The sequence below is a fragment of the Bufo gargarizans genome, chromosome 6 (genome assembly GCF_014858855.1).
Source record: "Bufo gargarizans isolate SCDJY-AF-19 chromosome 6, ASM1485885v1, whole genome shotgun sequence".
NCBI classification, from domain to species: Eukaryota; Metazoa; Chordata; class Amphibia; order Anura; family Bufonidae; genus Bufo; species Bufo gargarizans.
Genome location: NC_058085.1, coordinates 196333131 through 196358219, shown reverse-complemented (window position 1 = coordinate 196358219; position 25089 = coordinate 196333131). Strand labels below are relative to the sequence as shown.

General features: G+C 45.0%; 1 protein-coding gene across 1 annotated transcript in view; it reads left to right on the top strand.

Annotated features, from left to right (window-relative positions):
• The window catches only part of LOC122942083, a 95257-nt gene extending 70376 nt beyond the window's left edge, over window positions 1-24881 (top strand). Inside the window, exon 7 of the mRNA XM_044299577.1 lies at window positions 24795-24881. Coding sequence (XP_044155512.1) covers window positions 24795-24881 — 87 coding nt within the window. The remainder of the gene's footprint in view (window positions 1-24794) is intronic.
• Window positions 24882-25089: the final 208 nt, after the last annotated feature.

Below are 25089 nucleotides of genomic sequence, written 5' to 3'. Positions count from 1 at the left end.
AATTTAAACTCAAACAACCCCACCCAATGCACCTGAAAGGAGGAGGATACAGCCCAAATCCAAACCTAAAACAAAACAAACTACACACGTGCTGCTAACCTGGCAGACCTCCGCACATAAGGCTGAGTTCACATCAGCGTTCAGCCTTTCCGTTCTCCTGCTCCGTTATAGGAGCAGGAGAACGGAAAGGATGGATTGGGCACATAACTGAGGCGAACGCAGCCTACGGACCCCATAGACTATAATGGGGTCCGTTAGGTTTACGCTCAGAAGATTGTCTATGGGGTCCGTAGGCTCCGCTCCGCTCAGTTATGTGCCCGATCCGTCCTCGCTGAATGCTGGTGTGAATGAAGCCTAACCTGAGCAAGGCATGACACCTTACTTTTACAACTTCCTCCCCCTCTTGGTGCCCCAACATTGTCATCATGCTGCTATCCCCAATACTATGCCCACTGTGCTCCCAATGCCCACAAATAATATACTGCAAAAATAATATCTGTCATACAGATAGCCCCCCATATAATTGGTGCTCCCACGCAGTCCTCAATAGTAATAGTGTTCATACAATACCCTCAATATCGATAATAAGTGCCCAAAAATAATGCTTCTTCAGTACCCCAGTAGTAATAGTGCTCTAAGCAGTAACAAGGCCCCTATATAAGGCACAGTAGTAATAAAGCCCCCTGGCTCCAGTCGTTTCAAGTCCCTCTGTAGTGGCCTCAGTATTTATTATGCCCCCCTGCAGTAGCTCCAGTAGTTATAATGCCCCTTTAGTAGCCCCAGTATTTATAAAGCCTCCCTGCAGTGTCCCCTGAAGTTATAATGCCCTCTTGCTGTTATAACCTCCCAATAGTGCCCCCTGTATTATTATTCCCCCTATAGTGCCAGTATATGCAATGCCCCCTTGTTGTATCTCCTGTATTATGTCCACTCCAGCACTCTGGCCTGTATTAGTGACCCCTTGTAGCGCTCCCTACATCCCTCTGGTCTGTATTAATGCCCCTTCTACTGCTTTGGCCAATATTAATGTCCCACTTGTAGTGCCCCCTGTATTGCAATGCCCCATGTAGTGCTCTCGCCAATATTAATGCTCCCCTCCCTTGTAGTGCCCCCTGTAGCAATCTGGCCTGTATTAATGTCCCCTGTATTATAATGCCCTCTGTAGTGCTCTGGCCTATATTAATGTCCACCTTGTAGTGCTCCTTATAGAACTCAGGACAATATTAATGCCCCCATTGCGGTGTGCCTTGTATTAAAATGCCTCCTGCAGCTCTGTGGCTTATATTAATATTCCTCTAGTAGAGCCCCCTCTATTATAATGCCCCCAGTAGTGCTCAGTCCAGTATACATGCCCCACTTGTACTGCCTCCTGTATTATAATGCCCACTCTGTAGTGCTCTGGTCTGTATTATGCCCCTTATAGTGCTCTGGCAAATATTAATGCCCCCCTTGCAATGCACCCTGTATTACAATTGCTTCCCCTGGTATTATAATGCCCCTGTAGGGCTCCAAAATGTATTAGTGTCCCCTGTATTATAATGCTCCCCAATAGGGTTCTGGCCTGTATTACTGCTCTCCCATAGTGCCCAGGAGGTCATGGTGATGTCATTGCGAACTACTGCAGACTGAATGGCTTCCGTTGCTCACTGCAAACTGATGGGTGTTTGAGACCCCTTCTTTAGAAAGACAGAGAGAAGAAGTGCCACAACTCCCATCATTGCTGCTATCCTTACATTACTATTGGGTAGAACTGCATTGCGAACTACTTGGAACTATATCTTGTTTCTGTTGGTTGTATGACTACTTCTATCCTGCAGTTTAGTAGAGAGAGATTTCATTATTTACTGGCTTGGTTACTGACTCCTCCAAATGCTGGCCACTGCACCTACACCTCCTGCCTTGCACCCAACCAACACAGAGGCTCCAACATCAGGGTATGCACCAAGGGAAGAAAAGGTGCGCCCTCCAGACACTAAATGGCCCCAGGCGAAATCAGTGTGCGGATTGCCACTGTGATCTATGTGTACAACTATAATTTCCACAGCCAGTACTACTCCCATCCTCCACTCATTCCTCCTGGGCTCGCTGCACATTCATATATAGAAGATTTTTCTGCAATCCATGCTGAATTTATGGCGTACTCGGCATATGTTTTGTTTTGGGCACAGATTTCAACAGCATGCCCTGAACTTCATGATTGTTTTCTGTGGATGGGAATTTTAAAACCCTTTCCATTTGTATTGTACTGTAATTTATTGCGGATTCAACCACAGCAGAAAAGACAATTTGGGGAGAGGTTGTAAGTAGAGATAAATGAATTTCAGGATAAATTCGATTCGCCTCGAAGCTGAATTTCTTCGTGCTTCGTGTCAGTGAATTGATTTAACCTGAAATAGTGTATAAAATAATAAAATTCAAACTTACCTCCTCCGTTTGTTCATGAGGGGCTGGCAGCCTGCATCTTGATTGAAGATCTCGGCCGAAATCCCGTGCTGGCTGGCTTGATGACGTAATCTGGCACCGCGCAACATTTTGCTCTACATCTTCAAGCAAGATAGTGTTGGTCGTCCCGTCGCGAGCAAATGGAGGCGGTAAGTTTGATTCGATTTTTTTTTATTGTTAATGTTACACTGTTTTCACACTCAGATGCCGCGATCATGTAAGAACGCGGCATCTGAAGGGTACAATGACGCAGGCTGCGCTGTCGCTGCCCATTGCTATTTACAAAAAAATGTGCTTCGTAGTGTAATTAGTCACAAAGTGATTTTTTGGGTAAAATTCGGCGGATAGCTCATCTCTAGTTGTAAGCTATGCAAAGATTCCTAGAAAAACCTGCAACCCATTGGCCCAGATTTACTAATCTTATAGATGGTGTAAGCTTAGACAGGCTGTTACTCTAGACCTTCACCAGACTTATAGAGGGGCTCAGGTTGAATGATAAATCTGGTGAGGGATAGACACGTACATTTCTCTGACTTTATACCATCTATTGGCTGGCTTACTTTAAGACAGATTTTCATGCCACAATTGTGGTGCAATTTTGGCACAAAAATCACATCTTAGGCCACACACCCTTTCCCATGAAGCATCATCCCTTTCTGCTCAGCCCCACTTCAGAAAAAAGTGTAGAAACCCAAGATGTGCCAAATTGCTCCACTTTTTAGACAGATTTTTGGCACAGAAACATCAGTAAATCTGAACAACTCTGTTATGCCTAGTACATAGCCTTAATGGGCAGTGCATGAATTCTTTCTTTATGTCCTTTCCAAAGTCAGATCCTATCTCCAGAACTGGCCCACGAAAGTGAAGAAAAGCACACATGCACATTCACCTCTATGCTGCCCTCCATTTACATCCCGGGTTGTATGAGATGACAAGGCACATGTTACCAACAAATAGTAGCGGGGAAAAAGTGTTTCATAACATAACTCTGGGATGTTACACTTTACGGGGATTGATGTGGGTCATTTTAAATGTGGTGCCCAGCAGTTATGACGTTACCACCAGATGAAGGTACACCAAAGCGCGCATCCGGGTGGGTGCCATCCAGCTCAAGCATCAGCCATAGATAATAACCTTTTTTTTTTTGCAAACGAGCTTGTGAATCTGGAATACATTATCCTTCCTGCCTTATTTTGTGGTTATTATTGTGCATGTAGTCAAGCCATTATCATGGGGCATTGTTATATTGTGAGATTTTCATATATCTGATTTATTGATGTATGGACGTTTTCATTGCCACAGTGCCATATGCTTCCATGTGCTGACATTACTGTCATCTGTTACTACCTGGTATCCGTCTATCTTCTGTGCTTATGCTAACTAGTTATGCCATCCTTTCTTCTTCTACTCATCATGTTTTTGTCCATTTGTGATACTTTAATAATTTATTACATGGATTAATAAAAGCTACAGTATATATAAAAAATGAGGCAGAACGCTACATAAAATAATACCCATTGTGACAGAGTATATAGAGATAAGCACAAATTGGAAGGGCTTACCTGGTGTTGTTGTGATCGGCCATAACAACTGTATTAGCACAGATTAGGCCCCAACAGGGGTTCCGATCAGAAGCAAGGGTCCACGTCACTTGGAATAAATGGAACAACTCTCCAGAAGGGCAAACAATTCTTATTAAAAATTATAGTTATCTATGGACTTTTAATTGCTAGCCTGAATAAAGATACCAATTTTTTTTGCAATGGATTAATAAAATATATTTTATGGGATATTGTGACTCTATTCTTTGTAGATTTAGTGGAAACCAAATGGACCGCATTATAGTTGATGAAGTCCATTAGGCAGCATCGCTGTACATTATCTGACAGGTCTGGCACATCTGTCATTGTACTGCTTCTGTGATTGAGCAAGACAATGGCAATGATTAGTGGAAGTGTAGTGGGATGTGAACAAGTCCTAAGAAGAGGAAGTTCAGTGTGATAAGCTCACAATATTCAGCTTCCTATTAAAGGCAGCATGACGTCACTAGAGCTTAGTAAGTGCCTTGTATTAACGTTCTCTACATTATAAATGCCATTTGCTGAAGTGAGACAATCCCTTTAAATGTCTTCCTCACTTTTAAGGCCAGTCACTCCATGAAAATTAAAAGCAGCAGGTTTTGACCAGCAGGTGCTGATTTTAGGAATTAGGAAATGAGTTTTTGTATCTGCACAAGTTCCAATCAATCTCGGCATCTCCATAGCATCCCATCAGGAGACTGCTCTTGTTTGTGTTACCTTTGAAGTCCTTTGGGCCGGTCAAGATCCATTACTCGGAAAAGCTCTTTAATCCTTTTGAGAATCAGCAGATAAGATTCCTAAGTAGATTCCTGAAGTACTTCCCACACTCCTGCAGTTATAAGAAAAGGCATTTACATACATTTGGTTTCACCTAGAGAAATAGTTAGATGGACCTATCTGTAATGTTTCCTTCATGTCGTTTCTGGGCAGTCATGGAAATGTGTAATTGTATGCAGAAATGTTTTCCCTTTCTTTGAATTCTAAGCGCTTGAACATTTCTGTGAATTGGAAGCATTCCTCTATGTGAGCAATTCATACATTTCCATTAGACTGATATCTCTGTGAATATCTCAGGCATTTGGTGTGGCTGTGAATGCAAACTTCAAGTTTAATCAAAGCTAAATGAAAGGAGTTCTGCTTGTTGCTATTTGTCTGCTAGCAGATGAGGCTCAGCTTGCTAGTTTAGCCTCGGCTATCAGGCATCTGGGAATGACATGTAGATCCATCACAGGGAATTAGACAGAGCATCCTTCCTGCTCTGTGTACATAGTAATTCAATCTCTGCTGAGGCCCAGCAGAGACTCAGGGTGAAAGCCTTCTCATATGATGAGGACTGTGCTTTATTTGGTGCCATGCAAACATTAGAGTGAAATTTCTTGGGAAAAGAAAATTAGAACCTGGAGTCAGACGTAAGATTAAATTTTTTCTTGCGTTTAATTTTTAGAGGAGCTAGTTTTGCTACCTTGTGGATATATACTCCACACTGGACGATGGTAACACCTATTGAAGGATTCTAGCACGAGACCCTTGCTTTTAAAATAGACAATTCATTACATTATATAAACTTGAGATCAATGTAAAAGATGTGCAAATACTGCCAATATGTGGGTTGATTCAGGCATTGCTCAATATGGATTCCATTTGGTTGAAATGAAACAGAGATGTCTCTATCACATGGAGAATGGTACGGTATAGTCACATGCTGAGATTTATTGCAAAAATGATTGCGGCTGAATGAGGTTTCTAAAGCAAGCACAAGGATTCCTGCATGCTTTATTCAGATGAATGTAAAAGTTGCAGACATTTCTGAGCAAATCTACCATGTCTGGTGCACAATGGACTTCAATTGTACACACAAGTAAAACAATGATTTAGGCCTAGATATTTACAGGGATAATCCAGTAACAACAAGTTACTGGTGGTACAACTGCTGGAACTGGACGCCCTATCATAAGACTGGGAGTCTTGTGCCCCCCCCCATATGAATGGAACAGTGGTCCAGCATGTGTGGTGCCTCTCCTTTCATCTCTTTGGGACTTTCATATATGAGTCAGCCCCACTATCGCGATATGCACATTCATACTGTGATCATCCACTAGACTCCTAGCACAGAAAGAGCAGGGATTTAAATGTATAAATGATAAGTTGTACTGAATCTTTTCCCTCAGAACTATATATCCATCTGCTCAGCTTCCTCTGCTCGATACCATGCTGCCTGCAGATAGCACTGCATTTTCAATGTGACATGGTCCTTTTAAGACCAGATTCTGCCATTACCAATTCAGGGACCACACAGCACCAACTATTTCCGATGTTTGGAGACTTTTGAATATCCCTGTATTTTCCTTGTTACTCCCTATTATGGTCAAAATGAGAGGGTCTGAACAGCCAGTGTACTTACATTACATGTCAGTATTAGGGCGGGTTCCATGGTTATAATGGAATTCATAAGACGGAATGCAAAACGGAAGCCTTTAAGAGGCATTCCATTTTGATCCGTCATAATATGGGCAAGTATAAAATATTCGTCTGTTTTCCATTATGCAGGACAGAAAACAAAGTTCTGTCGACAGAACAAAAATATTGATACTTTGGGCACAATTTGGCCATTTTCAGTTAGGGGTGTACTCACTGTTGTTGCCAGAGGTTTAGACATAAATGTCTGTGTGTTGAGTTATTTTGAGGGCTCACCAAATTTACACTGTTATACAAGCTGTACACCGACTACTTTACATTGTATTAAAGTTTCATATCTTCAGTGTTGTCCCATGAAAAGTTATAATACAATATTTCCAACAATGTGAGGAGTGTACTCACTTTTGTGAGATAATGTGCATATACAGTGCCTTGCAAAAGTATGACTTTTTTCATATTTTGGTGCCTCACAACCTGGAATTAATATGGATTGTTTGAGGATTTGCATAATTTAATTTACAGAACATGCCCACAACTGTGAAGATTTTTTATTTATTTTTTATTGTGAAGCAAACAACAAATAGGACAAAATAACAGAAAAAGTCAATGTGCATAACTATTCACCCCCCTAAAGTCAATACTTTGTAGAGCCACCTTTTGCGGCAATCACCGCTCCAAGTCGCTTTGGATAAGTCTCTATGAGCTTGCCACATCTTACCACTGGGATTTTTGCCCATTCCTCCTTGCAAAACTGCTCCAGCTCCTTCAAGTTGGATGGTTTGCGCTTGTGAACAGCAATCTTTAAGTCTGACCACTGGATTGAGATCTGGGCTTTGACTAGGCCATTTCAACACATTTACATGTTTCCCCTTAAACCACTCAAGTGTTGCTTTAGCAGTGTGTTTGCGGTCATTATCCTGCTGGAAGGTGAACCTCTGAGTGGTGCAGGTTTTTCTCAAGAATATCCCTGTATTTAGCACAATCCATCTTTCCCTCAACTCTGACCAGTTCTTCTAGTCCTGGCTGCTGAAAAACATCCCCACAGCATGATGCTGCCACCACCATGTTTCACTGTGGGGATGGGGTTCTTTGGGTGATGTGATGTGTTGGGTTTGCGCCAGACATAGCGGTTTTTTTGATGGCCTAAAAGTTCAATTTTAGTCTCATCAGACCAGAGCACCTTCCTCCATACATTTTGGAAATCTCCCACAAGCCTTTTTCGCAAACTCACAATGTGCCTTTTTGTTTTTTTGCTGAAAGTAATGGCTTTCTTCTGGCCACTCTGCCATAAAGCCCAACTCTATGGAGCGTACGGCTTATTGTCGTCCTATGTACAGATACTCCAGTCTCTGCTGTGGAACTTTGCATCTCCTCCAGGGTTACCTTAGGTCTCTGTACTGCCTCTCTGATTAATGCCCTCCTTGCCCGGTCCATGAGTTTTGGTGGGTGGCCATCTCTTGGCAGGTTTGCTGTTGTGCCATGTTCTTTCCATTTGGTTATGATAGATTTGATGGTGCTCCTGGGGATCATCAAAGATTTGGATATTTTTTTACAAACTAACCATAACTTTTACTTCTCAACAATATTATCCCTTATTTGTTTGTAGAGTTCCTTGGTCTTCATGACAGTGTTTGGTTAGTGGTGCCTCTTGCTTAGGTATTGCAGCCTCTGGAGCCTTTAAAAAAAGGTGTATATATGTAATGATAGATCATGCGACACTTAGATTGCACACAGGTGGACATCATTTCACTAATTATGTGACTTCTGAAGGTAATTGGTTGCACCAGAGCTTTTTATGGGCTTCCTAACAAAGGGGTGAATACATACACACATGCCAATTTTCTGTTTTCTATTTCTAAACAATAGTTTTATTTATATATTTTTCTCATTTCACTTCACCAACTTAGACTATTGTGTTCTGATTCATCACATAAAATTCAGATTAACAAAGCATTGAACTTAAGGCAGTAATGTAACAAAATATGAAAAAAAGTTAAGGGGGGTGCATACTTATGCAAGGCTCTGTGTATATATATATATATATATATATATATATATCTATATATATATACAGTGGAAGCGAACTGCCTCTCCGCGATCAAGTGGATGAAGTGAGTATAATTTTTTTTAGGAAAAATTGATTAGTTATCTTGAAGCGCGAGGAAATTCAGCTTGATGGCAAATCAAATTTTTGGATACTTTGGATACTTCGATTTGCTCAACACTAGTATTGGCTAAAATGGGGGTGAAGGTGCAGAAGTGCACCACATTTTTAGAACGATGAGCTAATTGATATTTCTCGCCCAGTTTCCTTGGGGGACACAGAAGACCTTGGGGTATAGCTCATCTCCATAGGAGGCGTGACACTAAGTGAAGACTGTTAAGCCCCTCCTCCACAGCTATACCCTCAGCCTGGAGAGAGAGACTGCCAGTTTTTTGCTTAGTGTCCAAGGAGGCAAGACACTCCCTGCTCTGCAGGGCTCTTTTCTCCTTGTTTAAATTTTTGATTTTTACTTTTTTCTTTTCTTTTTGTTCCAGAACATCAGGGACAACAGAGACGCACTAGACCTCTCTGTTTTCTCCCGGGGTTGAGCTGCGCCAGTGCCGGTCATCCGCACTGCTGCCTCCCCCACAGAAGGCAAGGTGGACCAGGGCAGCCCAGCTCCCCTGCATCCCGCCAGCGCAAGGGTCGCCCGCACGCCAAGTCCCTCTTCCAGCGTCCTGCCACTACGGTGCCAGTAGCTGAAGGGGCGACCCTGCTGGAGTGGACCGAGGGTGAAGACGGCTGTGGTAAGAGAGTGGCTTCTCCAGCCCTACGTCCCCCACCCCCCACCCAATGGTCTCCTGCGTGCCTGACCCCCCCATACTGGGCCTCTGGATCCTTCCCCTGCTGGACCTAGGCTGGCCCCTGGGTGCCGCAGTACGGCAATCTGCTCCCTGCCTTTTTTTCCTGGCCTTCATAGGACCAGGATACGGCGATGCAGCTAGTGGCTGTTGGCCGTCGCCTGCCTTCTCCTCACGGGCATCCCGTCTCTGGGTCACGTCCCCATCTCGCCTGATCACATTGGGCCTTACCGGAGTGTGCAGGACGCTGCAGTCGAGTAAGGCCTCGCCTCCGGCCAGCACTTATATTCCGGTGCGGCCGGGCGCCGCGAGAATTAGGCTCCGCGGCCAGCAAGCCGCCATTCCGGCCCCTGTCTCGTCCGGCGGCGGGGTGGGCTCCCGCGGCCGGCAAACGTCATTCCGGCCCCTGTCTCGTCCGGCGGCGGGGTGGGCTCCCGCGGCCGGAAAACGCCATTCCGGGTCCCTGTCTCGTCCGGCGGCGGGGTGGGCTCCCGCGGCCGGCAAACCGCCATTCCGGGTCCCGGTCTCTTCCGGCCGGCGGGGTGGGCTCCCGCGGCCGGCATTGGGCTTGACTATGCCCCAGCGGGTGCCGGTCGGCGGGGCTTCGCAAATTTGGTCCCATGCTTCGCGGCCTGCTGGGCCGCATTTCCGACCGGCCCGCGGGGTGGGCTCCCGCGGCCGGTTTGTAGCGGCAGGTCCCGGCGGTATAACGGGCCGGGCGCCGCAATTTAGCCCCCGGCTTCGCGGCCTACTAGGCCGCAATATTCCGGTCTCTGGTGGAGGGGGCGGGAACTTCTCCAGGCGCGAATTTTTCCCGCCTGGAGGTTCCTCCGCCCCCAGGGGATCGCACGCCGCCCTCCAGGCCGGATTCCTGTTAACCCTTTGGGTACAGGCCGGCCCCCAAAAAATGGGTCTGTTTAGTTGGCCCCCTTTTTTCTCCTGCCTCTCAGGTGCCCCTATATGGTGGCTCCCCTTTAGCCTCAGAGGCTGTGTTTCAATAAATAAATAAATAAAAATAAAAAATAAAAAAAGAAGAATATATATGAATTCAATAATAATAGATCATGATTTCTATTAGACTGCGCAGGACGCTGCAGCCTCATCAGTAATGCTGCAAGTCTGCGTGACCTCTTTCCACGGGCGGCATGGTGTTGCGCTCCCAGCCTGCGTTGCTGCTAGGGCATTTCCCCTTTTAGGCGGTTTTCTTGCCTCTTCCAGGATACGGCGCTGGCCAAGTGCGTTCGGCCCTTCTGTAGGCAGTATTCATCGTCTCTCCAGTTATGGTGCCTGCCATGTGCATCCCCCCCCCCCTCCTAGGCGGGCTACTGCACTCTCCCTGGCTGGCCATGTGCATGACCCCCTTCTTAGGCGGAATACTGCATCTTCACCGGATACGGTGCTGGCCATGTGCACGACCCCCTTCCATAAGCGGAACGCTGCACTCTCTGGTTTTGCTGCCGGCCATGTGCGTGACCCCCTTCCGTGGGCGGAACGCAGCACTCACTGGATTCGCTGCCGGCCGTGTGCGTGAGCCGGCCATGTGCGTGACCCCCCTTCCTGGGCGGAACGCAGCACTCTCACTGGATCTGTTGCCGATCATGTGCATGACCCCCTTTTTTAGGCGGAATACTGCGCTCTCACCGGATACGGTACTGGCTATGTGCACGACCCCCTTCTATAGGCGGAATGCTGCACTCTCACTGATGTGCTATGTTGTACTTAGGTACTATGTTATTATGCTGCACTCTCACTGGTTTCGCTGCCGGCCATTTCTTAGGCGGTATGCTGCACTCTCATTGGATTCCCTGCCGGCCTTGGGTATGCCTCCTTCCCTCAGGCAGCTTACATACATCCCTCTGTCTGTGGTTGTTTCCTCGCAGGTACGTCACTGACCATGTGCGTGTGCCCAATACATGGAAGGGTGCTTGCACTCTCGCTGGATCCGCTGTCGGCCATATGCATGACCCCTCTTCCGGGGCGGTGTACGCACTCTTGCTGGATTCGCTGCCAGCCAGGGGCTTGCCTTCCTTCCTCAGGCGACATGCACGCATTCTTAGTGACTGTGTTTGTCTCTCGCCAGTACGTTGCTGGCCATGTGTATGACTCCCATGCATGGCGGTGTGCTCGCACTCTCCCTGGATGAGATGCTGGCCATGTGCTTTACCCCCCTTTTTTTTTTCTGGGCGGCATGCTACACTCTCACCGGATACATTGCTGGCCATGTGAATGGCCCTCTAACAGGGGTGGAACGCTTGCACTTCCATTGGATACGGTGCTGGCCTTGTGCGTGACCACCTCTCATTTCAAGGGCAGAATTTGGCACGCTCATGAGATTCACGGCTGTCCTTATATGGCTGTGCTGGACTTGTACATGTCCCCCTTCGTTGGCAGAGTAGTTGCACTCTCGCTGAGTTCAGTGTTGGGTGCATTGTGGCACACTCACTTAATGCTGGGATACCCTGTGCATGTTCCCCTTTCGCTAGGTGGACCTCCTGCGTTCCTGCTGGTTTATAGGGTATGTCCTGCTTCTCTGAAGTAGGTACGGCCTTAGGCATCACTTCCTTTTGGGACGGGCCTTTGCACTCTTGCCGACTGCTGTTGACCTGGTACAATTCCCCCCTTTCGGGGTGGACTGGTTGCGTTCCATCGCATGCTATGCTAGGTTTGTGCATAACTCCCTTTCAGGTTGCACTTGCAATTCCGTACATGCTGTGGCACTCTGGGGCGGGCCCCCCTTTTTCTAGGTGGGTTGGCCTTCTCGCTGCTTACGGGGCTGCTCGTACGTATGCCTCACCTGCTTCCTGCGGCATACCTTTGTTTCTTGGGATGCGATGCTTGCCACGAGCCTTGCACTCGTCCCTAAGGAGTTCATTCTGTCCTCCTGACCGAACAGGTTCTATTGCTCTCTGCTGCACCGAGCTGGGTGGTGCTCATTCATTTCGTTGGCTTTTCATTCCAGGGAGTGTTCGTGGGTCCTAGATGCATGCCCATTCGTCCTTCTGCGGCATTGCTTCCCTGCGCTGGTGGTCACATGGTCGAGAGTGCTGTTGTCTGCAGCGCCTCTCGAATTCTTCGTTGGCTCTGGCAGGACTGCGGTTCCCTTGCCTGCTGCAATTTCCTCCTCTTCGGATGCAGTGTGGTATGAGTCCTTCCTCTTGGCGCCTCTACGCTTCTGTCTGATCAGCTACCAGGTTCGGGCTGCTCTTCTCGGGAAGGTCACCCGACTTCTCTTGGGTGCTCGATTACCCGGGTCCGGAGGACCTCCGCCTTGGGTTCTTCACGGTATTCGCCTTCTGCGAGGCGGTGGACTGGGCGTCTCACAGTATAGTGGGTTCTGCTTTTGAGCTGTCCTATGGCTTCCCTGTTGCCCACTCCTCCTCCTTTTGGTGGGAGGATGTTATGCCGGCCTCTGTCTCGACTACCTTATCTCGCCGGCCTTGTTTGGCTCCCGCTCGGTACAGATCGCTCCAATGTGGCTTCCCGCCTGACTTCAGAGGCTGTTCTTCGTTGTCCTCCCTTCTGGGGAGAGCATGGTTGTTCATGTGGATGGTTCCGGTGTTCCTTTTGGCCTCGTACTGTCTCCCTTGTTCACACTGGCTGTATTAGCTGTGTGCCTATTTACCGAGTCTACCGCGTTCTGTTCTCCCGCTGAGTGCAGATTGCGTGGCCCATTCTAAGACGATGGTCCTGCTGTAGACTTACCTTCTCGATAACTTGGGGGGACTACCTTTTCATTCCAGATTCTCCTGATCTCCCACACCGGGACGGTACGACGTGGTTACGTCAGCATGGACTTTAGCCTGTCTTCTCCTGGCATCTGGCGGATCGTTTGGGTTCTTTCCATCTGTCCTTCTGCTTCCCCATTCGGGTGGATACGGGATAACGTTGTTCGAGGGCCGATGGGACTATTTTTGTCGACCCTTCTGCCTGTGCTGCTGGTCTGCGCCTGATCACATTGGGTTTTCGCCCGCTTGCCAGGCGACTCTAGCGGGTTCGCTACTGTCCACTCCTGGCAGTGTTTCGTCCAGGATCTGTCGTAGGGCTTAGGTTTTTTTGTCTGGGGTTCTGTGGGAAGCTGTGCATTCCCCACTCTGAATTTCTCTCCCCATGGTTCGGTCTTTTACTTGAGGTGTCAAGTGTCGGCGCTGTTCTTCCTCTTCCAGCGTTCTCGGCCCCCTGGGCCTGCCAAGACCTTCTTCCTCGGAGTGGCTCTTTGGTTCCTCTGTGCTGTCCTTCGGTACCGCCCTGGGGACTTTATACTGAGCTCTCGGTGCTCCAATCTTGTCCTTGGAGCCGTTACAGAAGTTCTCTCTACCCCTTCTGTCCTGTACGGTTGTGTTCCGTATCAGTCGTGTCTCTGACGGGTGCCGGAATGGTCCTTTTTTTGTTCCAAGCCTTCTGTCTTTTCCAGGACAGGGCTGTTCTACATCCCGTTTCTTCCTTCCTTCCTTCTGAAGGTGGTGTTTGCCTTTCGCTTCAACACCTCACCTGTTTGGGCCTTGCCGCTTTTACTTGGGGTTCTCCGACTCTTGTAGCCGTTCAGCCTCTTGGGTTTCCAGGAGGTCTGTGCATAGGGTTGACTGACTCCGGGGTGTTTTTCCTCCGCTTGATCAGTTTGGCTATTGCTGAGGTTACCGCACCGAGGGCAGGATTCTGTCTTTGGTGTCACCGTTCATTTCGCCAGAGCGGTTGGTGCCTCCTGGGCCGGAGGCATTGGGCTTCGGCCATGCATTTGGGCAAGGCGGCCACGGGTCTACCTTACGCGCCTTGCCGTGTTCTACAGGGTGCATACTCTGACTTTGGCAGATGCTGCCTTGCCCCGCCTGGGGTTGCGGGCGGCGGTTCATTGATGCCTTTCGGGTGCTTCACCTTGGGCTGTGGTCCCTCCCCCTTTTGGACTGCTTTTGAACGTCCCAAGGTCTTCTGTGTCCCCCAAGGAAACTGGGCGAGAAAACGAGATTTTTGTATTACTTACCAGTAAAATCTCTTTCTCGCTCTTTCCTTGGGGGACACAGAAGACCTTGGGGTATAGCTCATCTCCATAGGAGGCGTGACACTAAGTGAAGACTGTTAAGCCCCTCCTCCACAGCTATACCCTCAGCCTGGAGAGAGAGACTGCCAGTTGCGTGTCCAAGCAGTGAGAAAAGGCAAAGTCCAACAAGGAACCAACAAGCCAACAACCCGACGGGTAACAAAAAACTCGGAAACCGTACAGAGAAAAAAACAATGAATGGGTGGGTGCTGTGTCCCCCAAGGAAAGAGCGAGAAAGAGATTTTACTGGTAAGTAATACAAAAATCTCGTTTTTTGCTTGCCTGGCCCGAAGTCCAACACAGCACGGGCCAGAAAAATGCAATTTTGGTAAAGACGTGGAAGTAAGCCACAATTCCCACAATTAAGTTTTACAGCAGCAGCTGCATCTCCAGCAATCTGAACAGGTGAGAGTTCAGCTTACACACAAACTAATTTCTGGTTGAGAATAGTTTTCTCATGACCATACATTTCATTATGTATGTCCACGATGGAGCGAAGGACGAGGAGGAGGAGGAGTCTGGTTAGGAGAGGAAGCAGCTCATGAAAAGGACACTGTACTGCTTGGGGATGCGTGCTGGCTACCACACAGAAGACCAGGAGAAGGAGGGCAGACTTGTTCTAATTCTGAATGCTGGCCAGTTCCATTTCCCCACAGTATCCAGTGATACTCCCTTACAGTATGTGCTTCAATAGAGCCCTGGTACATACGTTTGTGTTTGAAAATCCACGGCTTATTTCAATCCTGCAGATCTTTCACATGGCTGTGGCTTTCTGTGTCAGCATTGTGGAGATAAAAACACCATAGGTGAGATGCTCCCACAGAGCTAGAGGCAGCTAAGCCTGTCTGTCATGTTTTGAACCTATGCCCACAATATCAGTGGTATTACCAGTTCCTGAGCTGACCACAACAAAAATAGATCTGGCCCTGACTGTTTGTTGCATGGTTCTGGCTGTACATTGCTGTTTATTGCTACAATCAAAATCCTCTTCTGATTTCACCCCCTTCTCAGTACCCCGATCCGGGTCCTAGGTCATGTCTGAAACACAATCATCATCATGGTCCTCACCCTCCCGGCCACTTTTATCAGACTGTGATATGCCATGGTGGGCTCCTTGGCCTCCTCACGATTTCCTGCTCTGTATTTGCCCAGAGTGCCACTGTTGCTACCACTTTCTCTACCCCCATCACCCTGACTACAAGTGCCACTACAACTACTACTACTAGCTGCATAACTGGTGGGAGGACGAGGCACAGTCTTTTGTTCTGCATTCTTCCATTTTGCAGACATTTTATTATGAAGCCTATGAAAAGGCTTTTATCAGACTTTTGTCAGACTGTGATATGGCATTGTGGGCTCCTTGTCATCCTCCTGATTCCCTGCTCTGTATTTGCCCCTAGTGTCACTGTTGTTACTACTTTCCCTACCCCCACCACCCTGACTACAAGTGCCACTACTACTACTACTACTAATAATAATAATAATAATAATGGCTGCATGGCTGGGAGGATGGGGCATGGGTCTTTTGTTTTGCATTGCATTCTTACATTTTGCAGTCATTTTATCATGAAAAGTCACGTGTTTGGTACACACAGGTTATGATATGGTACTAGCAAAATTGCAAGTGCCTTTTCTGTAAATTTAAAACAGGGGTACTATTCAATGTCCCGAATCACTCCCCTTCCACAAATGCTAAAAGAGTATTACAATGGTAATAATGCAGTTTTTGCAGTGAAACATGTTTAAACTACACGCTCTGAAGAAGCAATACTGGCCCTTCACCAAAACAGGTAAATAGAATGTGAATAGAAAGTGGTTTCTAGAAAAATAGGCAATTCTTTGCTGCTTGAAGAACAAGAAACTTTTCCAAAAAAATATGTTTTTCCCCCCTGTTTTTACAGGAACCAGTAATGTAAAACTATTTACCAGAAGCTGAACTGACAGTAGCCTGCCAGCAAATACACCTAATAGTGACCAGGTCTCACTCCCTCTCCCAGATTATTATTATTATTATTTTTTTTATAAATATTTTTTTTTTCATTTCCAGTATATAAAAAAATAGTCAATAAAGAAACAAAAAGTATACACAGACAATAAGTATTACATGATTATCGTTAATAACATCAGATTTCTATCCTTATCGTTTTTTTCATTTCACATAAAAAAGACAAAAATATATACAGTATAGACCAAAAGTTTGGACACACCTTCTCATTCAAAGAGTTTTCTTTATTTTCATGACTATGAAAATTGTAGATTCACACTGAAGGCATCAAAACTATGAATTAACACACGTGGAATTATATACATAACAAAAAAGTGAAACAACTGAAAATATGTCATATTCTAGGTTCTTCAAAGTAGCCACCTTTTGTTTTGATTACTGATTTGCACACTCTTGGCATTCTCTTGATGAGCTTCAAGAGGTAGTCACCTGAAATGGTTTTCACTTCACAGGTGTGCCCTGTCAGGTTTAATAAGTGGGGTTTCTTCCCTTATAAATGGGGTTGGCACCATCAGTTGCGTTGTGGAGAGGTCAGGTGGATACACAGCTGATAGTCCTACTGAATAGACTGTTAGAATTTGTATTATGGCAAGAAAAAAACAGCTAAGTAAAGAAAAACGAGTGGCCATCATTACTTTAAGAAATGAAGGTCAGTCAGTCCCAAAAAATGGGAAAACTTTAAAAGTGTCCCCTAGTGCAGTCACAAAAACCATCAAGCACTACAAAGAAACTGGCTCACATGCGGACCGCCCCAGGAAAGGAAGACCAAGAGTCACCTCTGCTGCGGAGGTTCATCCGAGTCACCAGCCTCAGAAATCGCAGGTTAACAGCATCTCAGATTAGAGACCGGGTCAATGCCACACAGAGTTCTAGCAGCAGACACATCTCTAGAACAACTGTTAAGAGGAGAGTGTGTGAATCAGGCCTTCATGGTAGAATATCTGCTAGGAAACCACTGCTAAGGACAGGCAACAAGCAGAAGAGACTTGTTTGGGCTAAAGAACACAAGGAATGGACATTAGTCCAGTGGAAATCTGTGCTTTGGTCTGATGAGTGCAAATCTGAGATCTTTGGTTCCAACCACCATGTCTTTGTGCGACGCAGAAAAGGTGAACGGATGGACTCTACATGCCTGTTTCCCACCGTGAAGCATGGAGGAGGAGGTGTGATGGTGTGGGGGTGCATTGCTGGTGACACTGTTGGGGATTTATTCAAAATTGAAGGCATACTGAACCAGCATGGCTACCACAGCATCTTGCAGAGGCATGCTATTCCATCCGGTTTGCGTTTAGTTAGACCATCATTTATTTTTCAACAGGACAATGATCCCAAACACACCTCCAGGCTGTGTAAGGGCTATTTGACCATGAAGGAGAGTGATGGGGTGCTGCGCCAGATGACCTGGCCTCCACAGTCACCGGACCTGAACCCAATCGAGTGAACAAGTGCTAAGCATCTCTGGGAACTCCTTCAAGACTGTTGGAAGACCATTTCAGGTGACTACCTCTTGAAGCTCATCAAGAGAATGCCAAGAGTTTGCAAAGCAGTAATCAAAGCAAAAGGTGGCTACTTTGAAGAACCTAGAATATGACATATTTTCAGTTGTTTCACACTTTTTTGTTATGTATATAATTCCACATGTGTTAATTCATAGTTTTGATGCCTTCAGTGTGAATCTACAATTTTCATAGTCATGAAAATAAAGAAAACTCTCTGAATGAGAAGGTGTGTCCAAACTTTTGGTCTGTACTGAAAAGAAGATATATTACCCCCCCCCCCCCCCCAAGTTGATTTCATGATCTCATTTCGGGGATTTCAGTCATCCTTCATTCGTTTATTTGTTTAGTTCGGCACTTTTTAACTCTTCCTTCCTCTCTCATTCCCCCCCCCCCCTTTTCCTTCTGTCTATTTGCTTTCCCCTTTCCTTTCATTTTTTCTTGCAAGCATATTCGTATCTCTACACCCTCTCACATAGATTCTTCCACTCTTCAACATTTGGTGGTCCATCTGCCCCCCCACTCACTGGCCACTACAACCCGCGCCAAAATTTATTCTTTTTCCCCTTTCATTTCACTTTTTCTTTCCAGGCCAATTTCTCTAACGCATCCAAGCACAGCTACGGATATCTCCAGTGGCGCAATGCTACCAGTTGCTCTGGTGAGCTCTTGAAATACTTGGGTCCAATAGACCTGTATAAGAGGACAGTACCAGATCAAATGGACAAAAATCTGCGTTATCCGTTCTGCATTTCCAGCATCCAGAGTCCTTTGTTTTATACATCCTACTCAACACCCAAGGAGTTATATAGGTGCAATGGAAAATAAAAAACTGTATCAGCCGGAAATGGCTTGATATAGTGCTCCTTTTTATACTTTTATAAATACCTCTCCAATATAAAATATTAGGCTCCACTTTTAGTGCCCATTTGCTTTCACTTTTAAATTTGATCACACCCCCCAACCCCCTCTTAATATTTTTATATATCTGTGAAATTGATATTTTAGTGGCGATACTGTGATAGCAGAATTCTGCAAATTCTGCATATTTAGTGATTAAATATTCTTTATTGTCGGTTGAGTCAAATGCATGCTTTAGTCGAAGATATCTAAACCGTGTGAGGGGGTCTAGCTCTATACTAAGCCCCATTTCCTCTAATGTCTTAAGCTTTACTTTAACCTCAATCTGTGAAACAAACTTAATACAATTTTTTCCCCCAAATACATAATCATCCAACCTCTGAAACTCACCTAAATTTATATTTCCCCAAATAGGGGTAATGCTTAATGAGTGATTTATACCCAATAATTTTTTAACATTAACCCATATTAAGTGCATCATATTACTAATCTCTCCCAGATTATTTAATATTCTCAAAATTTCCAAATACATCTCCTTTTCTCTCTCTATAATCGTTTCATACAGTCCATCCCTATCACTTATTCTCTCCCTACAATATTATTATATTGTCCCTAGCTCAGTATTTCAGTCTGCAGAAGCAGAGCCACAGTGCTGCTTCCTGCCAGGTCGCAAGTACAAAGCAGAATTATGTTCTGCTTGTTCTGCCCAGGTTCCTCTGTGCTTGCTGTCCCCTGATTGACTGATACAGGACGTATATCAGCCTCTAAGCCAATAAGGGCAAGATTGCCCCTCGTCTTCTTCCCAGTGTCATGTAACCATCCTTCTTCTTCCTCCTTTGCCTGCCAACATGGACAGTAAAATGGCAAATCAGAAAAGCTACAGAGTCATTTGTCAGATGAATTTATGGGAATTTCATAATGAATCTGGTTAGTTCAGAATGTATTCACTCCTTAGTCCTGTTCTTTCTAAACAATTGGACCTCTGGGGACCATCTCCTGAAAGTAGAGGCTATTGCCAAGTTGTCTCATCACACTGTACTACCTTTGGAAGATGACTCCACTTTACAAGACACAGCGAACTGCTGTATGGATTCTGCTGTTAGAACTTCCTATACCTAATATTCTGTGGCTGTTACTACTTATAAAGTGGCTTGTAATCTTTGCAAATGGCTGTGCCAGACTCAGGAGGATATTGATGCAGGTGTTCCCAGAGATGACATCTCAAGCTCCTTCAGACAGATAAGCTTGACTGATTTTCTGTGCGATGTAGTATCCAAGCAGATTCATTTCTTAGTCACGGCAACAGCTTTATCTACTGCTGATAGGAGAGCCAAAACCTTGTATGGGGATAACTCTTGTAAGTATTCTCTGCATGGTCTAAAATTTGAACCAGAAAGGCCTTTCAGATAGACCAAATAATGGAATCACCTTCTGATAAACAAGGTTAGTCCTTACCTCAGTTTTCCAGAGTTAGACATAGACCCTCTAGGAGGGATGGACCCTTCATAGATACCAGTCTTCCAGATACCAGTTTAGAGGTGGACATAGTTCCACAGAGATGGAACTTTGCTTTAGATGAAAACTCCAAAAAATAAAGGCTTGATTTTTTACACCACAAGTATTCTGGAAAAAATGTCAGTACCAGACACTGTTTCAGATCCTGTAGTTGGTGGTTGCTTGTCTGCTTTTCTGTAGGTTTGTTAAGAACACAGTAGACTCTGGGTCTTAAACATACTGTAGTCTAGGTGGGCTGCTCTGTAGATTTCAGCTCCCTGCTTCCTAAAAGATTTGTGTAGACTCTGGTGTTAGCTCCAGCAAACCAACAGGTCTTTATCGCAGAATACCTCCAGAAAAGGGTTTTGGAGGATATTCATCTATGCAAGAGGGGCCTTGTCCACTCCCCAATGTTTTTTGTTCCCAAACCATTAGGGGAATGGAAAATGATAACAGATCTCTGGTTTCCCAAGCAGGTCATCTGCAAAAAGAGATTCAGAATGGAAACCATCAGGTCTGTTGTCACCATTTTAGCAAGAGGAGACTTCATGGCCATCCTTGACTTAAAGGACCCCTACCTCCATAATCTCTTTTGTTCCCTAAACAGAAGATTCCTAAAATACAGTAGCAGTCTTCTTTAGGAATGAGTTTATCCCTTTGCAATCTCATCTGCCCTCAACCACTTATACAAAGGTTGCAGAGGCACTGACAGACAGTTAGAACCAAAGATATCTCCATTGTCCCATACTTATACTGAATAATAAATGCTGCTTTCAGAGATTTGCTGTAATCCCATATGCAGACCACTGTAGATTTTCTCCAGTGGCTGGGTTGGATTATAATGCCTATGCCACTTTTTTTTGTTGTTGTTGTTTTTTTTTATTTTTATTTTTTTTATTTTTACTTTCCACGAGACAAGAGAGGCCACAGTAAAATTTAAAGGGAGTCTGTCAGCAACTTTGCATGTTTTAAACTGCTAATACCACTATGTGGAGCACATATACAGAACACAGATGATACCTTTCCTTGGCTTTTTTTGAGTCTGTAAATCTGCAAAAACAAACTTTGAAGTTTTTATGCAAATGAGGATAGCAAGTGTCTATTCTGAAAGTGCCCAGGGGCGTTACTCGTGGATAACTTCTCCACTGTTTAGCTTTCAGCTAGCACTGTATACTCATGATCTCACTCTCTTCTGCATCTAAAATCCTGTGCCTAGGTTGACCAGTCCCTATGTGAGATGGGGAAACAGCTCTTCTTGTCTGAACACTGTTTGTGTGATTAAATTAAATGTTCTGGACTGACATTCTGCTGTTTGGCCACAAGATGCCGCTGTTTCCTAACACAGCTACAGACTGCACACATATCTCCATATTCATGAGAGAGGTGGGGTTTTACACACAGAGTCTGGAGGGGAAGGCAGCAGCCATCTTAGAAGGAGACTTTGAGAGACACCGAGGAACTGTGAGAGCAGTGAATCTGACGGCATCCAGGTGTAAGTGTGACTAGAGCTGCAGCTGACTGAAGCTGATCGTGTCCAAGACCCTGATCCTGTCCAGGGATAGAAAGATTGCAGCCAGGAACGCTGATGAGAGCAGAGAAACAAAGGAACATACACTGCGGTACCGCATGCTTGTTGGAGAGACGTTTGTTCTGTCCAGAGTCACCAGCGGATGCAAAGCAGACCTAGGTCGGTAAGATCGTGCATGCACCTCATCACAGTGTTGGTGCCTAGAGACTGAGACCAGGCCTGCAGTTAGTTAGGGTTTCTGTTTGTGTCAGGCCACAATTGTTAATACTGTTCATTGCAAGGACTCCATAACTTAACGGGACTTTTCACCTTGGAGAGCTAATAAATCCCCACAAACTCAAGCCAGGCTGGCATTTTGCTCAGGAGGAATACTCAGGGACGTGCTACAGGACCAGTTATGGGAGGGGGAATACTGGAGATCTGTGTAAGATTGTAAGCTGTTGTGCTGCACCCCAGGCCGGCCCGTACCAAACACCCATACAGTGATTCTTGTTATTTTGGGGTAATAACAGGTAAGGTGTGGCGGTTTAGTTGTGCCCGCCAGTAGGTAAATTACTGCCCTTTCCTTCTGCATCCATAGGAGGGTGCCGTGCTGTGCAGCACAAAGGTCTCGGCCTTCGGGCTTGGGGTATGTAAACTGATTGTATGTTCTCAGCATTTGTGGTTGTGTTTATTGCCACATTTAGGTAAAATTCTGTTTTGTCAAAAGCTGGTGTTGGGGTTGCTTTCCTCGTTCGTGACTTCACTGTATCCTGGGGAGGCCACCCTGGTACACTGCTAACACCTAGATCCAGAGGGATTTTTGAAGCTGTGTTGTACACTATCTTTAGTGTAGGCCATCAATATCAGGTCGGCTGGGTGCTGACTCCTGGCCGATCAGCTGATTGAAGTGGTCTGGTGGCTTGTGTGAGCTCTGCTTCCTTTCAAAATTTACCACTTCTTTGAAGTGGTGGTTCAGTATAATTAAAACTGCTCAACACATTCCTTGAGGATAGGTCATCAGTATTATGGCACTGCAAAATGTCCTTTGAGATAGGATGGAAAGGGACCTTAGCCCATCTACTTTGAGAGTACAGGTGGCAGCCATTTTAAGCTTCCTGGACAGACCTATTTCTCAGCAACCTCTCATCAAAAGATTCCCAAAGGGATCTGCTAGATTGAGAATTTCATCCTAAAGCCAATACTATCGTGGGACTTACCATTGATCCTTAAAGGGGTTGTCTCACTTCAGCAAATTACATTTATGTAGACAAGGCAGTTAATTGTGTTGCACTGAGGTATTTGGATCTGCTGGGGAAGTTTTTTGTGCTGAAATATGGTATTTGATGCACTGCCTACTTGTGTTGCCCTGCCTTCTGTCAATTTGGACCTGCCTATAACATGGGGCCACTTTTAGTTTTTTTCCCAGGGCCACTTAAAGGGCTTGTCTCACTTCAGCAAATAGCATTTATTATGTAGAGGAAGTTACTGAAGGCACTTACTAATGTATTGTGATTATCCATATTGCCTCCTTTGTTGGCTTGATTAAGTTTTCTATCACATTATACAATGTTCATAAATAGGGGTTATGACCACCCTGCAATCCAGCAGTAGTGGCTGTGCTTGCACACTATAGGTAAAGGTACTGGTCTCTCTGGTGGCTGGGACCATGGAAGTATGCATAGGCTGAGGATGTTATCTACAGTGTGCAAATATGGCCATTTCTGCATTACAGGGTGGTCATTACCTATATTCTTTCCAGACAGGGTGCTGCTCCAGTAGTTACCTTTTTTTTTTTTTTTTTTTACCTAAAGACCTTTCTCAATGCTAATCAGGTTCTTATTTTAGTTTTTTTCCCCTACCCCTCCTCTGATGAAGAATCTAATCTTTAATCATTAAACATACCTCTTTGCCTAAAGATTGATTTTGTTAGAAGTGAATCAATATAGAGGGTGAAGAATATTTTCATTCTCTTTGATAGGAGAAACAACGGTGTCAAAGCCTTTAAACCATCTATCGCTACAGTAGATGAATTAAGGATGTCGTTAGGATAGCATAGAACGCCCAGGGCTCCGTGCATTCTGACCTTGTGAGGGTCCATAAAATTACAATAGCCTCTACTTCCTGGGCTGATGTAATATAGCTTCTTGTAGTTCACATAATTCTTTTGGCAACCATTACAGACTAGATACTTGGATTTCTCTAAGAACAGCTGTTGGGTGATCTATTCTAAATTTCATCTGCCAAGAGGACCCACCCAAAGGGACTGCTTCTTGCAAGATTCCCAATGTTGTGCTGCTGGTCAGGAAATAAATTAACTTATTATTTCTAACCTTAATCTGTTTTCCCTTAATCCTAACAGCAGAAGCTTCCCATCCTAGCTCTAATTTATAATAAACACAGGGTGAGAGGAGCTAAGAGAACATTTATAGTGTAGGGAGGGTCATGATTTAGATGATTTATTTAAAGTTCTCATCTATGTACAGAACACAAGGGTTGAATTAGCCCATTACAGTGCTGCTTTTAGGAGTAAGCACAAGCAAATCATAACTTATTTTTGTGATGAAAGTGAAGCTCTTCTATTGAGGCATTTGTATGTTGTAGAAAGTGGTCTTCTATTCTGGATCTCCTTCTATGAGTCAGCACCAACAGTTCCCACAATTAGCTTATCCATAAATGACATGGACAAACATCCATTTGAATGGCTGCCATATCGTATAATACAGAAATTCACCTGCACTATATCGTTGGCCACAGCTTCCCCAGGCAATAATACCTTATCATCGGAGATTTCAGTTGTCAACTGACATCATTACAAAAACAGTTATCTTTATAACACATTCTCTTTAAACATAACTCTGAACTATTCTGTAGCTGCATTAAGCTATTATGTTGAGCAATCTTGTCCAGTAAAATTCTGGTTTCTCTGACAGAATCCTGATGGACTCTATTATAGTCAGAGGGGTTTGTCAGACACAGTTGGTTTCTATTATACGACTGATCTGGTGATTGTCTATTTTCATTTTTCTGTTACTACAATGGAACAAAAAATGGTGCAGATGTGAATGTAGCCTAAGCTTTATATTTTGCACAAGAGACTAATCTCCTTCTCTTTTAGGAAGATGATGTATCTGTTAGCCAAAGACAAAATACTGAAGTTCCCAAACACAGGCGGTTGCTTTCTCTGGATACATTTAGGGGGTAATGTATAACACAATTTATATCAGTCTTCATGCATACTGCTGTAAAGTAATATTATGGGATTTCTTATATATAATATTGGTATCTTCAAGCTTTGAGAAGTCATCAGTGGAACTCTCATATATAGTGGTTTTCCTCTGAGCTGTGAAGATGATTAGGCTTTTCTGACTCCATTGCTGCTTGAATCTGCACTGATTTCTCCTTATGCCTTG